General features: G+C 39.5%; 1 protein-coding gene across 3 annotated transcripts; it reads left to right on the forward strand.

Annotated features, from left to right (window-relative positions):
- Positions 1–351: 351 nt before the first annotated feature.
- On the forward strand, positions 352–12454 carry LOC309507818 (beta-1,4-galactosyltransferase galt-1-like). Of its 3 annotated transcripts, none has more exons than XM_082182253.1 (2): positions 352–372; positions 10986–12454. In XM_082182253.1, exon 2 carries the CDS (start codon positions 11043–11045, stop codon positions 12354–12356), a length of 1314 nt encoding a protein of 437 aa, XP_082038379.1. In that variant the 5' UTR covers positions 352–372; positions 10986–11042; the 3' UTR covers positions 12357–12454. The 3 variants fall into 3 exon arrangements, with proteins under 3 accessions (XP_082038379.1, XP_082038378.1, XP_082038377.1); XM_082182252.1 differs by lacking the exon at positions 352–372 and adding an exon at positions 623–822; XM_082182251.1 differs by lacking the exon at positions 352–372 and adding an exon at positions 5296–5460.
- Positions 12455–16772: the final 4318 nt, after the last annotated feature.

The raw sequence follows: 16772 nt of genomic DNA on the forward strand, positions 1-16772 counted from the left end.
TAGCTCACAAATATATTGATCTGGGAAGTTCGAATCTGTGAATATATTGCCAGCTCTACTGAACTCCTGGAGTAAAGTAATGACTGACCGCATGTCTTTATATTTGAGTCCAAGTTCACACACTATGAACCGCTCCATTGTTAACGTACGGAGCTCTGAGACACTGGTCAGTGTCAGGAAGCGTATGTCCGAGACATAGATCCGATCGAGCTCACAACAGGCTTCGCAAGGGAACCAGCATGTCCCTTTAGGGGCTCCGTACAATCGCCCATTAAAGTGCCTTAAAATCTCAGGGCTACACTAAACGATTAAAACAAATAGATCTGGTCATTCTGAGATGTTCCTGATGTACAAATATGCCACACGATCAAGGTAAATATTTGATTTTATTAGTTTTGCATTAACTCCTATCTTGCATGGGGGAATCCCGAAATCTCGAAACGTTTGCTGAGCTCACAATTAAAAAAAACTATTTCAAATCAGAAACAAAATCTGACATGAATTTCCCCCATTCATAAGTAATTTGAGTGCAAAAGAAGTCTTTGGAAAGTCTTTGTTTCTTACAGGCAACAGCAATTGAATTTAGACTTGTAATGTATCACATCTGAATGATACCAAACATAAAAGGGAAACAACAATAGATTCAAAAGATACATAATATATAGTATGTAGATTTTCTCAGTGTACTTTTAGTGACTTGAATCAGGGGGAAAGGAAGGGAGAGGAGGGTGCACAGATAAGGAAGGAGAAAAGTTTGGACATGTCCTGTGCTCTTTCTCTAAGGTCTTCTCTCCAGGGTGCGTTTTACTGCTTTATTGCAGGGTGAGTTTGATCTCAGCTTTTGTCTTAGCAGGAAAATCAAGTCTTACAAAACTATAAACTTTTATCCCAGTTCTTCTGTGATAATTTGAATTAGTGTAATATAGAAATACTGAAACTGTGTGGTTGAAAAGAATGTCTGTGAAGCTGTTTCATACAATTGGTTCACACTTAAGTATACACTTTAAAAGTAATCAATGTTAAAATTCTTTTTAAAAGTATGCGAGAGTGTTCTTCTTTTACACTAGGGACGGTTAAAAATGTTGCATGTGTAATCTTAACAGATGTAGGCAAAATGGCGACAGCGCTATCTTCCTGTAGAATACTGTAACAAACATTACAGACAAACTGGGACTGAAAGATCTTTGTGAAACACATTTAATTCTGCTTGCCATGTTTGCTGTGAACTAAAGAGTCAAGCGGCAGCATCTCACACAAGAGACTATAAATAAACACACACACACACACACACACACACACACACACACACACACACACACACACACACACACACACACACACACACACACACACACACACACACACACACACACACACACACACACACACACACACACACACACACACACACACACACACACACACACACACACACACCCCACCCATTATTTCCTGAGTACAGAACTTCCTGTTATAATGAACCGTGTGAAGAGTTCATGGCAGACACTACTTTAATCATCATGTATTGGTGAGATGTGAATATTAACAGCTGCACCAACACAAGTACACTCACATTATTTGAGGAACTGAAAGATGTTATGTTGGGTGAACGAATATAGGCCATCACATGCCCTCTAAAATTTTAACATGTTGGTTTCAAACTAGTTTAAAACCATCTTAAATTATAATCTTTTTTTTTAAATGATTATTAAAATTACAATTACAATGACATCATATTCTTACTGTTGTGTTCTGCAAAAACTGACCAAAACCACACTGACATGCATTCAGACCAGAATCAACTATATAATGAAGAGTGATTTTATCTGAAAGGTTGCACTGTGTTCTCAGGACAAGTGAACCCTTGTGGAAAATAAGTGTATTGAATTGTATTGAATGCAAAAGAGATTTTTGCTGCTTTTCATTAAAATTAGTTAAAGCAACACAATTGCAGTACATTTTGTTTCTACTTAATTTAATCGTGTCCGATCTATCTGTAGTTCACTAGTTTAGTTGAAACTACTTATCGTTTTTTGTAGCATTAACAGAAACTGGGCTATAGGGCTGGATCAGGAGAGAAAATACTGAAATTAAGCGTTATTTATGTGTTTTTTGAGTCGTACAGCCACAGAACAGCTGTACTAATGTTAGCACGTTAATGGAGCGGTTCATAGTGTTTGAACTTGGACTCAAATATAAAGAAATGCGGTCAGTGCTTAACTCAAGGAGTTCAGTGAAGTTGGCAATATATTCACATAGGCTATTCGAACTTCCCGGATCGATATTCTTGAGCTAAACGTTGTAAAAACACAAACGACACCTATTTACAATCACAGTAACCTAGACAACGAGCTACTACCCAGTTCTCCTCAAAACGAGAGTAGAATATTTTGTAGAATATACAGTTTGTACAGTATAAAATCATTATGTCTATGGAATGTCCCCATAAAACATTGAAACTCAACATTTGTGGTGTGTCTGTGTCTGTGTGTGTGTGTGTGTGTGTGTGTGTGTGTGTGTGTGTGTGTGTGTGTGTGTGTGTGTGTGTGTGTATTTATACATTAGGACAACAATATATAAAAATATGAATAACTGTCAAGTTTTCCAGATTTTTGTTACAGCTCTGCCCAAACTTGAAACGGCATTGAGCTTTACTATTTTTTTTTCTTCTGTTTGCAGAGGTATTGCCAGAAGTAATAGTAGAAGCAGCAGTACAGTAGTTGCAGTAGGTTGATAATCTTTAAAAGGTAGATTGAAACCAAACAAATATGCATTGATAAAAATAAAGGTATTATTTAAACTAACATTTAACATCTCATTCACCATCAGCATATTAACTATAATCAACTAAATCAAATGCCTTGACAATACATTATAAATGTTAACAAACTTAAAGCACACCTTTAAAACTCAAATAATTGTTCAACCCAAATCATACAAAGCTTAGCATCAATCAGTACTGTAGCAAATTCCATCAAATAAGCTGAAACACAATACTGACATTTTACAACTTCAAAGTTGAAATTGTTGAAAGTTGAAGTTGAATTTTACATCAACATAATTTAAATAGTTAATGTTCATACCAGTTGCATCGTCAAGCTTGAATTTGAGCTTAATGTGTGAAAGTCCGTCCCTGCGTCTCAATGTCCATACTATCAGTCCTAAACAGTATGTGAGATTAAAATAAGTGTGTCCCAAAGCATAGCCAGTATGTTGAAAAGAGTATGCCAGAAGTCCCCAGATGGTCTACTATTTCCGGTGGATTTTCGAAGTGTGGATCGATCCATGCTCACTATAACAGCTAATATTACCCACAATCCATTGTGCTTTGGAGGAGGAACTACAAAAATGGCCCGACCCGATGGTGAGAGGTTTAGGCCCTGTCCCAAATGGCACTACGGTCTCACGGACTTAACGGACACGCGCACGCGCAGCCATTGTAAGTCCACAAGACCGAAAGTGCATATGAAGTGTGCCATTTGGGACAGGGCCTTAGATAAAGGTTTGAGTGACTTATCAAAGTTTAACCTGATAAACAAAATATTTATGTAATGTTATCCATGTTATATTAAATCTGCAATAACAATGTGGCTTTTGTAAAGATCTGTTTAGCCATTAACTTTTAAATGCAGTATAGGCAAATTGAGAGGCAGCACTTGTTAATCAATGAAGAGGCCTTCTCTAAACCTTTCCCCCTGCACAAAGAGTATAGAAGCCCAAGAGGCGAAACTCTGTTGTGTTATGGGTAACAGTCTGTAGATGGCGCTGCGGCGGCGCGTCCGCCATTATGGACTGAAAGCTGCTGAAATCGTTAGCGCCAGTCAATGGCAAAATCAATGCCTCTTCTCTCACAAAAAAAAAAAAAAAAAAAAAAAAACCTCTCATACACAAATGCACACACAATAGATGGTGGTGTCTGATTAATTACTGAGATCTTATGGCACCACTTCCATTTTAGTACTGTTTATAGTTCATGTGTGCACTTGCTAGATTGCACATCTTTTTTGTACCTTTCCGCCTGTAATAGGACATTCACAGATTGTTTTTGTTCTTGCCATTGAAACGTTCACTGTGTGCACTTTCACTGAAGATGTTGAAAAAACAAGTTGTTAATATTTTTGTGATATTCTATGTAAAAGATTAACTGTCTTTAGAAATGTTCATTTATAATTTTATTTATTTATTTGTTTGTTTGTTTATTTATTTATTTATTTTTCCAAATCATATATATGGTGATGTTCACTAATTTCAAAATCAACATTTGAATAAATATCTTATTACTGTGTGTCTGCATATATATTATTTCATGAATTTCTGTTATTCATATAACAAGGAAAATGCATAATAGAACATAAATATTGATAGATTAAAGGTTTGCAGTAATTTTATAATTGTATCTTTGCAAACCGTAAGTGGTAGGCTAATGAAGCCGATTCGGTGGGGGACATACCCTTACGAAAAAGTACTATAGGAATCTTATAGTATTTTGGGACAAAATATTATAGTAATCTTATAGGAATACGAGCCGCTATAGTATTTCTATAGTAGTCTTATAGTCCTTCTATAGTAATATTTTGTCCCAAAATGCTATTTTCCTAAGGGTAATTAGGCCATGCATAACCAACACATAAACGTAACATTTTCTGTCATTTAACGTCGGTCATCCTCATTAATGTATTTTAAATTGTTTTCATATTTAGATATGGGTGTCTACAAAATTAAGTTATGTTAAGTTTTTGTTATGTTAAGTTGGTTCAGTGCCATTGACTCCCATTATTTTTCGGCATTTTCCTTCAGATTTCAGTCCATAATGGCGGCCGCGCCGTCACGTCATGGGGGCAACTGTTGCTATGGAGCGTTCTATTGAGTTTCGCCTCTTGGGCTTCTATACTCTTTGCCCTGCATGTGCTCTCAGAGGTGCACCACTATACTGTTCCCCCTGGAAACACAACCTATCAGGTTCCAGTTCAGCCATCACACTGCACTGCCCTCTTCAGGAATTTCTTAACATGGAGGAACTTTAAGTGAATACTCATTCTTTCTTGACAAAACAATAACAGCCATTTTTTTCTATGTTTGTTGTTGTTGTTGTTGTGTCAGAAATGAGCTATTTACATATAGGCCTACAAATACATTATACGCTGTATCAAATCATATTATCTTCTCACCAAGCCCCGGCCCCTGATGTTTCGGGCTCAGTCCCTGAAAAGTTTACAATCTTTAAAAAAAATTGTTGCACAATGTTGGAAATATTTACATTTTAAACCATGAAGGCGAGCCAGTGGACATCACACAAGCAATGTGCAAACTTTGCTCTAGAGTTATGCCGGCGTAGAAGTCTCAAACCTTAGTCCATGATTCACTACAGAAAGTGAAAGTAAAAACATCTGACGCTGAACTAACGGTGCATGTTCTCTCAGAGACGATGAAAGCTGAATCTACTTCACTGTGCTGATAACGGTAGGCTATAACTGTCTTCATTTATTTTCTTAATATTTCTCTTGTGGCCCATAAGTAGTGAAAAATGAGAAGAGAAGTATTTTGTGTTAAACAAGTTGTTTTTGAAAAGCAAATCGAACTAATCTTGTAATTTCCTCTAAGCTCGTCGGTTATGTGATGCGCTGTAAAATGATTCCTCCAACAAGTATCGTGAACAAGTCACGGCTGACCATAAAATCTGAGTAAATGCTCGCATTTTCAATGACTTTCTCTGACTGGTGTACACAGTATAGCAGTGAAGCACGGCCTCTTTTTTTTCTTTTCAGTTTGACCCCAAATATGAAAATACACTGGATAATGGTCACAGGCCTAAAGGCTAGTCAGTATTTATTTTACAATGATAGTTCAAATAAGTAAATGAATAGCCTGTGTAGGTTTGATGAGGACAGGGAGCAAACTGTTTTCTTTTTTTTTTTTTGCTTGTCTTTGACACTTGTACTTGAGTCGTTTGCATGTTGCAGAGCAAAGACACTTATCATGGCACATGAAACCGTTCGCTGAAAACTCCTGCCAGGTGTTTGTGCTGAAATTAACCCGTGTCAGCAAGTCATATCTGAAGAGCTTAAAGGATTATGATCTGTGCTTTTTGATGAATGCTTATCAGTTCTGTCACAATGTTTTCATGAGGAAGGCTAAACTTACTTTATATTGTCTGGCATTTCCCCTTTTTCATTGACATTTTTTTGTAGTGCAATGGTATTAAATTAAAATATCTGATGGCAAAAGTAGTAGGCTAAACAAAACCACGAAACACACACAACATGAAAAACATCAGACATCTCTTGCAAAAGTAAACACTATTTTAACTCTTCCAAAAAATTACTCTACACACAAACCTCAAATGATTAGCCACACACACGCCAAACTGCACACAGATGTGAAATATGTAAAACACTACAATCTTGTGTCTTTTGCTTGTTCAGTGTGCAGTGGAGCGTACAGGAGTTTGTCACACGTACACTATCAGAAATAAGGGTACAGTAGGAGTCCATTTCTGTCGCCCAAGACAGATGAAGAGCTGATCTGAGGTCCTGAGGCTTTGCGTTCTGTCCACGTACAGACGCAGAGCACGAACGGGACAAAGAAAAGCCAGGGCTGGGTCTGCCTCCTCCGAAGGCAGCGCTTGCAGGTTCACTACCTGGTCCCGGAAGGGAGTGGTAGGAACCTTGGGCACGTATCCGGGCCGGGGTCCCAGGATCACATGAGAGTTAGCCGGGCCGAATTCTAGGCACGATTCGTCAACCGAAAATGAATGCAGGTCCCCTACCCTCTTGATAGAGGCCAATGTAACCACGAGTACTGTTTTACAGGACAGAATTTTTAACTCCGTTGACTGCAAAGGCTCAAAGGGTGTTCTCTGAAGTGCCGAAAGGACTAGAGACAAATCCCAAGAGAGTATAGAGAAGCGGGCGAGACGGATTTAGATGATAAGGTTGTGCTTTCCCAGCGACTTTCCTTCAACTGCATTGTGATGTGCGGCAATAGCGCAACATACACTTTAATGGTGGAGGGAGACAGCCTTCGCTCCAACCCTTCTTGCAGGAAGGAAAGCACGGCTCTGATCGAGCAAGATCGGGGGGTTCTCCTCGTGAGAAGAACACCAGTCAACAAACAGGTTCCACTTCAACGCATAGAGGCGCCACGTAGAGGGGGCTCTAGCGGAAATGATGGTGTTAACTACCACTTGGGGTAGGTCACCTAGAACCTCCGCGTCCCGTCCAGGGAACAGACATGGAGTTTCCAGAGGTCTGGATGCGGGTGCCATAGGGTGCCCTGTCTCTGAGAGAGCAGGTCCTCTCTCAGAGGAATGGGCCAGGGAGGGGCTGTCGCAAGGAGCACTAGTTCCGGGAACCAGGTCCGGTTGGGCCAATACGGTGCAACTAGCAAGACCTGCTCCTCGTCCTCCCTGACTTTGCACAAGGTCTGTGCAAGAAGGCTCACTGGGGGAAACGCATACTTGCATAGGCCCCGGGGCCAGCTGTGTGCAAGAGCATCCGTTCCGAGGGTCCCCTCGGTCAGGGAATAGAACAACTGGCAGTAAGACGTGTCCGGGGCGGCAAACAGATCTACCTGTGCGGTCCCGAAGAGCCTGAAAATCAGCTGGACCACCTGGGGATGGAGTCGCCATTCTCCCGGTAGTACCTGCTGCCGTGAGAGCTCTTTGGCTGCACGGTTGAGCAGGCCCGGAATGTAAACGGCACGAAGCGACCTCAGATGCTTCTGACTCCAGAGGAGGAGATGGCGGGCGAGTTGTGACATGAGGCAGGAGCGTAGACCACCTTGGCGATTGTTGTACGCAACGGTCGCAGTGCGGTCCGTACGGATCAGTACATGCTTGCCTAGTAGCGGTGTTTTGAAGTGACTCAGCGCAAGATGTACTGCTGCTGCAGACGTTACCGTGGCTGCAGATGCCATATGCCCCAGGAGCCTCTGAAACAGTTTCAGTGGAGCCGCTGTCCTGCGTCTGAGGGAGCTCACGCAGTTCAACACTGACAGGACACGGGCCTCGGTGAGGCACGCTGTCATGTTAATCGGGTCCAATTCCATACCGAGAAAAGAGATCCTCTGCCCGGGGGTGAGTTTGACCAATCATCAAACCAATCGTCCAACCGAGAAGGTTCGGGACGTGGTGGAGAGTTCCACTCAAGCCCGACCTTCTCGGTGGCCCAGGAAAGCATAGCTGCCCACTCTGGATCGGACTCGGGCAACGCTACACTCCCCGAAGTGGGTAACACAGCCGGATCTTCATCTCTAGAGGAGCGAAGCTCCCCTCCGAGGCTGCGATAGACATCTGGTCATCAGGAGGAGTGGGAACATGAACTATTCACAAAAGCTGCCTCAGCATGCTGAATGCCCAAACATGAGTGACTACTATTGAGGCCGAAACTGACGCAGGGTCACGGTTGTGTTTTACTTTTGTGAAGAAAAAGAAAGAAAAGAAAAATACTCTTCCCACTACTGAGCTGAGGCACCCAGGGAATGGCCACAGTGTACAGCAGTGCTGTAAACACTATCAGGGAAACGCCCACCTATACCATCACAGAAATAAGCTTGCTGTGAAAACAGCAGTTGTGTGAGCTTAAGCTCGCGCCCACTCGCTGATCGCGCCGTCACACCAACACTGGAACAGAGAGTCTTCAACGCTATTAGAGTCTTTGTAGAATTTCCGAAGTCAAACAGAAAGCTCAGCTCCGAAGTGAAAGACAGTGTGTGCGTGCGCCCACTTCCTGTTCATACCCGCGCTGCGGGGCGGGGTGCATGACGCGATTCACGCACGCCAACGTTCATCGGCTCGTTCTGTAGACAATCGAAGATGATAGGGCTCCCTGAAGTGATCCCAATTACATCGTCATGTCGACGTTACATCGAACGTGAGCGACTGAAAGGGAACAAAATATATTTTTAATAGTTGGCTACAAAGAGCTCCAAATTTTATTTGGAATAATAAATCTCACAAATTGAAGAAATATATTTTAGCAAACAAAAAGAGTGAGGGCGGTCTTGAAATCCTGAACTATGATGATACTAACAACACATTCAAAATTAATTGATTGAACAGATGTTTGCTTGGGTCAGATTCTATGTGGTATTTTATCCCTAATAATATAAAGGGTAGCTGGCCTTTCTTTTTTGATGAAATGTAATTACTCCACTGGTAAATTACTCATTACATTGGCTAGATTTTATCAACAAGCTCTGTTAGCCTGGAAATTGGTTTACAACTATAACTTACTGTTTTTCTAAAGTTAATATGAACGGTAATCTACACATTAAGGATGTCATTTGTCTTTTTGAAAACCCAAACAAATCTTTAGAATCTACTGTTAACTTCTTTATCATTGTGGCAAAGTTTTACTTTCACAAACAAAGGTTTCTTAAGAAAAATCCTACTTTTAAAGTTTTCTTATGTGAAGTAGAATATTTAATCAAATCACTAAGAATAATTGATAATAGAAAATGTACTTCTTTTTTAAATAAATATGATGAGATCTTTTATGTACCATGATTAATATCTGTTTGCCGTTTCTTTTTTCTTTTTCTTTGTTTCGTTCGAATGATTTTACTTGTTTAATATGTGCATTGTAATATGAAAAATGGGATTTTCCAATACTTTTTGAATTTTTTGCAACAGCTGGCCATAGTCCAAACAACACAGACAGTTTGGAGTCTACATCCCGTCATCTTGAGGATCATATTTTCATTATTGCAACATTCTTAATGCTTATTTTATGAGTAATCGTGTGCATCATTATTGAAGGAATTTATGATTCTTTAAGAGAGATGTTGGCTGAAATGAAAGCTTTAGCGTTAAGTTCTGCCAGGAAGACTCAATCAGCGCGTCATGTATTACCTCACTTCTAACCAATCATGTGCTAACACTCGCAGTATAAAAGATTGGTACATACATTTATCTGAGTTTGCAGATGCTGACGCTGCCAATTACCTCCATCCTCCCCAACCACCACCAAGATGGTACCTTCCCCTTCATCCTCCCCACCACCACCAGGATGGTCCCTTTCTTTACCTCCAGGGGGTCGGCTGCGCCCCTGCCTTCGTCTTCAGGCAGGATATGCAGCTTCCGCTACCCTCGCATTGCGCGCTAAGGACGGGGCCTACGCCAAAGAACTTTTTATGCTTGCTGGGCTGTTAATAAACATGCGCTTGTTATATCAATTTATCTCCCGAGTCTTTCTGGTAGAAATAGCACTCCAGGTAGAAGCTGATATGCAAGTGCATGGTATGTACATTTGGAGAGTACATTCTGCATCACTTGTAGTCAGGGACTCTTTCTGTATTTATGTATGCCGCTTCGCGTCGGGGTCCCTGTCGGGGGTTTATTCTCAGATAACAACCGGCTGGATGTACATTATCCCTTACACAATATATATATATATAAATATACACACACACAGACATGGCCAAAAGTGTTGGCACCCCTGAAATTTATTTATAAATAGTATTTCTCACAGAAAAGTGACATACATGTGACAAACTCCTGTACGTTCCACTGCACACTGAACAAGCAAAAGACACAAAATAGTAGTGTTCTACATTTTCACATCTGTGTGCAGTTTGGTGTGTGTGTGTGTGTGTGTGGCTAATCATTTGATAACATAAAAATAATCTTTTAATAATCCCACTACCTAACCACAAACACTCAGAAACGCTTAAATATAACCCAATTTCAACACTTACCCTCCCAGTTCAATCCTATGCAAAGCATGCAAATGCACTGCTGAGTGTTAGTTCATGTTTCATAAGTCCCAACACTTATGGAAGTGTATTGAACTCAATGAAATTAAATTGTGACGAAATATTCAACAATTGTGTTGCTTCAGCTCAAAATCTGTTTCTTTGAGTCAAACTTCTTGTGTTGTGGTTATTATGTGCAAGAGTTCACATCCCAGCCACAAGTGCATTTGTCCATTAAAGCCAAAAGCTTTATTAGAGACAACCATAAAATGTGTTTTCTTTCTTTTCCCTAGGGAAACGTGATGGAATATGACTAACTGAAGAGTGAATCAGAAGCAATCGCTTTTAAAATGAGGATTATATTGGTGATCTTTTGTTTGGGCTTTTTGTTTTTCATGCTTATACAGTTACCATTCCTCCAAAAACCCGTCTACCACAAATACACCATTCCGGCTCCGAAAGCATTTGGCGTTCAAGTGAAGGACGGTCCTAAAGCATGTGGCGTTCAAGTGAAGGACGGTCCTGGGATTAAAGTCGGGAACCTTCACACATATGTGACCGGCTCTTATATGGATCATCGTTTCGGAGAGAAAGAGATAAAGACGATTGCCATCGTTCTCCGTGATGAGAAGGTGACGTACAGATGTGTGATGTGCTGCGAAGGGAGGAACGTGACTTCACCAGCCGAATACACAATTCACTCCAACCACTTTGGTTTTGAGTACGGCACTGCTACTATCACATGCCAAATCAATAGCTCGTATTCGACACCGACGCATGTTGCAATAACAGCCAGTGAGATCTCGAACAGCATAACATCCTTCCAACCCATTAGAAACAGAGACGTTCCAGCAGTCTTCCCGTATTCATTTACAGTCTGCATCTCTGTCATGTATGACTACAAGAATGTGCTGGGTTTAGTCCAGGCGATGGAGATGTTCAGACTGCTTGGTGCTCAAAGGGTGGTGATATATAAAACCAACTGTGATTCAGACACACAGAAGGTTCTGGACTACTATGTGAAAAGAGGTTTTGTGGAGATCATCCCATGGACGATTAAAAAGCATATCAATGTGTCTAGTGGCTGGAGGAAGGCTTTATCACCCGGTCAGCTGCATTACTACGGGCAAATTCCTGCACTTACTGACTGTGTTTATCGTTACATGTACCAAAGTCGCTATGTGGCTCTACATGACATGGATGAGTTCATTCTGCCTCTCAAGGTGAAGAACTGGACGGATCTGTTGCCTGAGCTTGAGAACATGTACGGCACTAATGTGGGCTTTGAGTTTGAGAATAATGTATTCACTTGCACTGCAAAAGTTACAAATTCTGAACAAAATAAATGGGAAAATGTACAGGGATTGAATATTTTAAAGTGTACAGAGCGAAAACCCAATATCCCTAATGCTTTCAACAATTACAAGATTATAGTGAGTCCTCGGCTAGTTCTGCAGGCTACTGTACATGGCCTGGTGGAAACTGTGAAACCTCGACCCTACACAGTAAGAGTGAAGAACTCCATCGCTCGCATGTACCACATGAAATTATCATACCCAACAAACACAGACCTTATAAGAGATGATCATCTGAATGACTATGCCGAAGATCTAATACCTGCTGTTTCTAAAGTTCTGCAGGACTGTGGATTCATTAAGGACTAAATTATTGTTGTGAAGAACTTTCACTGGTTTCATGTCAGTAAAAAAAAAAAAAAAGATGAATAAAGTATTTTAAAACAAAACAAAACAAAACAAGTGAACAGATGTCGTCTGGAGAAACCTGAGTGGACAGTGTGCATGAGGTAAAAATTTTGTTTGCGAACTATCTAATGGACCGTTCTTTTCAAGGTCCACTGGATCAGGGGTCGGCAACCTTTTTGTCATAAAGTGCCATTTTTAAGTTTCCAAGTTCATCACTGTGCCACAACACACACATAGCCTATATATATATATATATATATATATATATATATATATATATATATATATATATATATATATACACACACCCACACACTCATATAAATACACAAACATTTTACATTTTCATAATGGCTTACACAGAAATAGTACAGAAATGTTTATATTTCTCTTGAAATTTGTTTTAGATTTAGATAGACAATTTAATAATATTTATAACTCCTAACTAGAGATGCACCGATTACAATTTTCTAGGCCGATTCCGATTTCTCATTGAGTTTGACCTGCCGATACCGATTTTTTTAGCCGATTCCGATTTCATTTTTTCTTTACAGCACACACAAATATTTATATTCTATATATATTTTTTTTATAAAATACCATATCCTTTTACCCAAACTGAATAATAAAAACAAGTTTATTTTATATAAATATTTTTGAGTCTTAATTTTCTTTTCTGACATAACCTAATCCAGTTCTTGTTAAAACACACTAGACATGCACATTCTGTGCATTTTGGGCACTTTTGTTTGGAATCATATTTATTTTGTCCATCAAAAGTGTGCTTTCACTTTAGCCCCTTTCACACAGCGCTTTGAACCCAGCGCACAGCGCTTTGCCTTCGGTGTGAATGCAAACACGACCCGGGATTGATGCCGGGTTGGGGACCTAGTAACATTGCCGTGTTCAGTCCCGGAACGCGCGCTGTGTGAACAAAAGCCGTAATAATGCCGTGTCGTAGTGATGACGCTAAAGCCGGGATCGTTCGCCAGCAAGTGAAACGGTACGTAATGCGCAAGTTTATGATCGAATCAGAGAGAGAAATCGCAGCTCATAAGCAAAATTAAGACATTTTAAGTTACGTCGATGTCACGTGTCTTTACGGGATTTGTAGGCTACGGCTTGTGTGAGAACGCACTCTCTGATTCCGGAAAATCACTGGCAGTGTGAATGAACCAAAATCAAACGAACCCGGGTCAAATCTCGGGTCACTTTATCCGTGTATTTTCTGGAATCTCTGTGTGAATGGGGCTTTAAATTGAGCGTGAGCAGCGCAGACAAAATAGACTCGGCGGCGAGACCCCCGCTTCACTGCTGCTCACGCGCAGTGTTGCCAACTTAGCAATTTTGTTGCTAGATTTAGCAACTTTTCAGACTACCCTAGCAACTTTTTATTCAAAAAGCACCTAGCAACAAATTTAGCAATTTTTTCAATTTATTTGGCAGCTTTTAGCAACTTTTGGAAAGTGATTCTAATCCAAACAACACACGTACAAGCTAGCTAAATAGACAGAGCGGTTCATTCATAATTCCTGTGGAAATGTGGAAATCGCTGTGAAAACCGGAAAACAAAAGACAATGAGCGCAGGGGCGGGGCTACAGGTCTATATAGCCAGGCACAGAGGCTGCGGGCGGCGGCAGCAGCAGCAGTAGCACGCATTTCACATTTTTGGAAAAATAATTTCATGTTTCATTGGTTGATAAGAAAATAGCCTACATTAAATGTAATTGTAAAGTGTTTAACTGTACAATATCAATGTTGTATTTAAAAATGAAAAAATCTGATCATGAAAAAGTGTTATTTGTATTACTTTTACAAATACTGTATGCATGTAGGCCTATGTATACATGTGTCTATATATATATATATATATATTTTTTTTTTTTACAAACAAATCTAAATTAGCATTTCAAATAATATACACGTATGACATAATGGCGTAGTGTTGCGTTGCGATTACGTAATGTTGCTAAAGGCAGATCAATTTGTTGCTAAAAGTTGCTAAATGACGTTGTGACGTCATAGCGCTATGACGTCACAACGTCATTTAGCAACTTTTAGCAACAAATTGATCTGCCTTTAGCAACTTCCCCTGAAAATGAGTTGGCAACACTGCTCACGCGACGCTCCTGTGCTGTTCCTGCTATGCACTCATTGATTAACATGTACGTCGAAAAAAATATGCGTGAAACGGCCGTAATTCACGAGGTTTCCTACATGTGCGCTCCGTGTGCACGTGTGATGCTGATGTTGCGCGATGTTAATCATGGGAGCCCGAGTGCATTTGACCGGTATAAAACTAGACTAGCCTACTTTATCTGAATGAAATACACTTCTCTCGCATTTGCTTGTGTGCCAGCGATTAACCCTCCGCGTGCCAGTGTTGGCACGCGTGCCTTAGGTTGCCTACCCCTGCACTGGATAATGCGCACGTGCCAAACGCGATCGAAACTAAATTGGGCTTTACACATTCCTACAATTTTACACGCTACTATGATACGGAATTCAAAAGCGGGATAAATGGCAATTTCTCTCAGACAAACAATTCCCTTTTTTAAAATAGCCAATAGCCGCATTTGACAGCTTATAATGACAGCCCCAGTCTAATATATTCCCCTTTTAGATTTAATATGAAACTGTAACTAAAGCAAAACAGTGAACATAATTATATGCATAGGATGTGTATTATGAAAAGTGTGTAATTTATGTTGGTGCCTGACACCAGTGTTACCTTGTCTACTCGTCAGTGCTGTTTCTAATGCCGAGTCTCTCTAACCGTTTCTCCACCTAATCTCCTCCATAACGCTTTATATTACAGCATTATGTGCAGAATCCAAAGGATCCGATTCGTTTTCTGTTCTGTGCCGACTTGATCATATGATGAAAAATGTTTTACACAAGTGATATTTCTCGAAGTTGCTTCTTTATTTTTCATAATTACAACTGTATTTCTCACAATGAGAATTTAATTAAAATGTATTTTACAGTAGCCTTTTTATATTTTACTCTGAGGCAGAAACAGATGGTTAATGTGCAGCAAGTTGGTACACTGACAAATAATAAAAAGTGCTGAAATTAAAGATTTCCTGCTCTTTTATGAAATGCTGCAAATTTAAGTGTGATGTGTAGTAAAGTATGATTGTAAATTATTTTTGTGATCAGTGAAATATAGTGCAATAAGCCTTTACTTGAACATTACATGCATTTGTTAGTAGAACTAGTTTATAATGTTTTAATGTTATAATGACTACTTCAGTACAGTATCTGTTAGTGACACTGAATATACCCAGTAGGAAATCAATGCAACTGTGCATGATTAGTTGGTAAAATCTCAACAGTCACACATATTGTATGGTCAGGCTTGGGAGGGTTACTTTAAAAATGTATTCCGTTACAGTTACAAATTACTTCATGAAAAAAGTATTCAGTAACGTAATCCAAGTACCACAATATGAAAGTAATACAATATGAAAGTAATGTAATCTGATTACTTTTGGATTACTTCAAGGTCACATATATAAATAAAGTCAAGCAAGAAGAAATATAATTTTTGAAAAACTTTTGTTTATTAAGAAATAAAATATAACAAAATATAAACTATTTAAGAAAATGTCATATAGCTGTAAGTAACTATGTTGTAGCTAAAAACCTATTAAAACTAAGCAATCATGTCTCATTTCCACAACTTGGGAACACACAGCCCTGAATATTTATCTAAACGCCTATACAGACATCTAGTGGCTACTGTATGGTATTACAGATTATTTTTGTTTTATTTTTAACTAACATGTACAAGGAAAAAACTAAAAACACAACATTTTAAATTTCTACACAATCTAAATTAAAATAGGCCTAGGCAACATGTTGACTAAAGCCATGATCTTTCTTAATTTGCCTGACTAAACTTGGGGCGTTGGCAGTGGGAGTTCCCCTACGTTACCTAGGCAGCGAACATCCCATTAAGTGAGAAGAGATTAAGAAAGGACATTTTGGTACAACTAGGGGTGTGACGGTTAGTATATAACCGTGAGACCGACGGTTATAGTTGAACACCGTCATTAGAACTCTATAACCGCCAAAAAGAATGTTTAAATACTAATTAAAAACAATTGTTAACAGTCTGTGTTATTAATGGTCTATGTCGTTTCCAACTGTATTTGATTCTTTGCCAAGTACCCCCTGACCGACCGCCAATCATTTGAGATAGAAATAAAAGCTATGACTATGATATAGTGATGTGCCATCATTATGAGATTTATTAAACAAATTAAAAACATTTGCAATAATAAACATTAGCAATAAACATTTGCAATAATAAACAACGTATCATTACCAATAACTGATCGTGCAGTTTAATTACCCCTTGACTGGCCCCA

Source organism: Leuciscus leuciscus, assembly GCF_965113295.1.
Source record: "Leuciscus leuciscus genome assembly, chromosome: 10".
NCBI classification, from domain to species: Eukaryota; Metazoa; Chordata; class Actinopteri; order Cypriniformes; family Leuciscidae; genus Leuciscus; species Leuciscus leuciscus.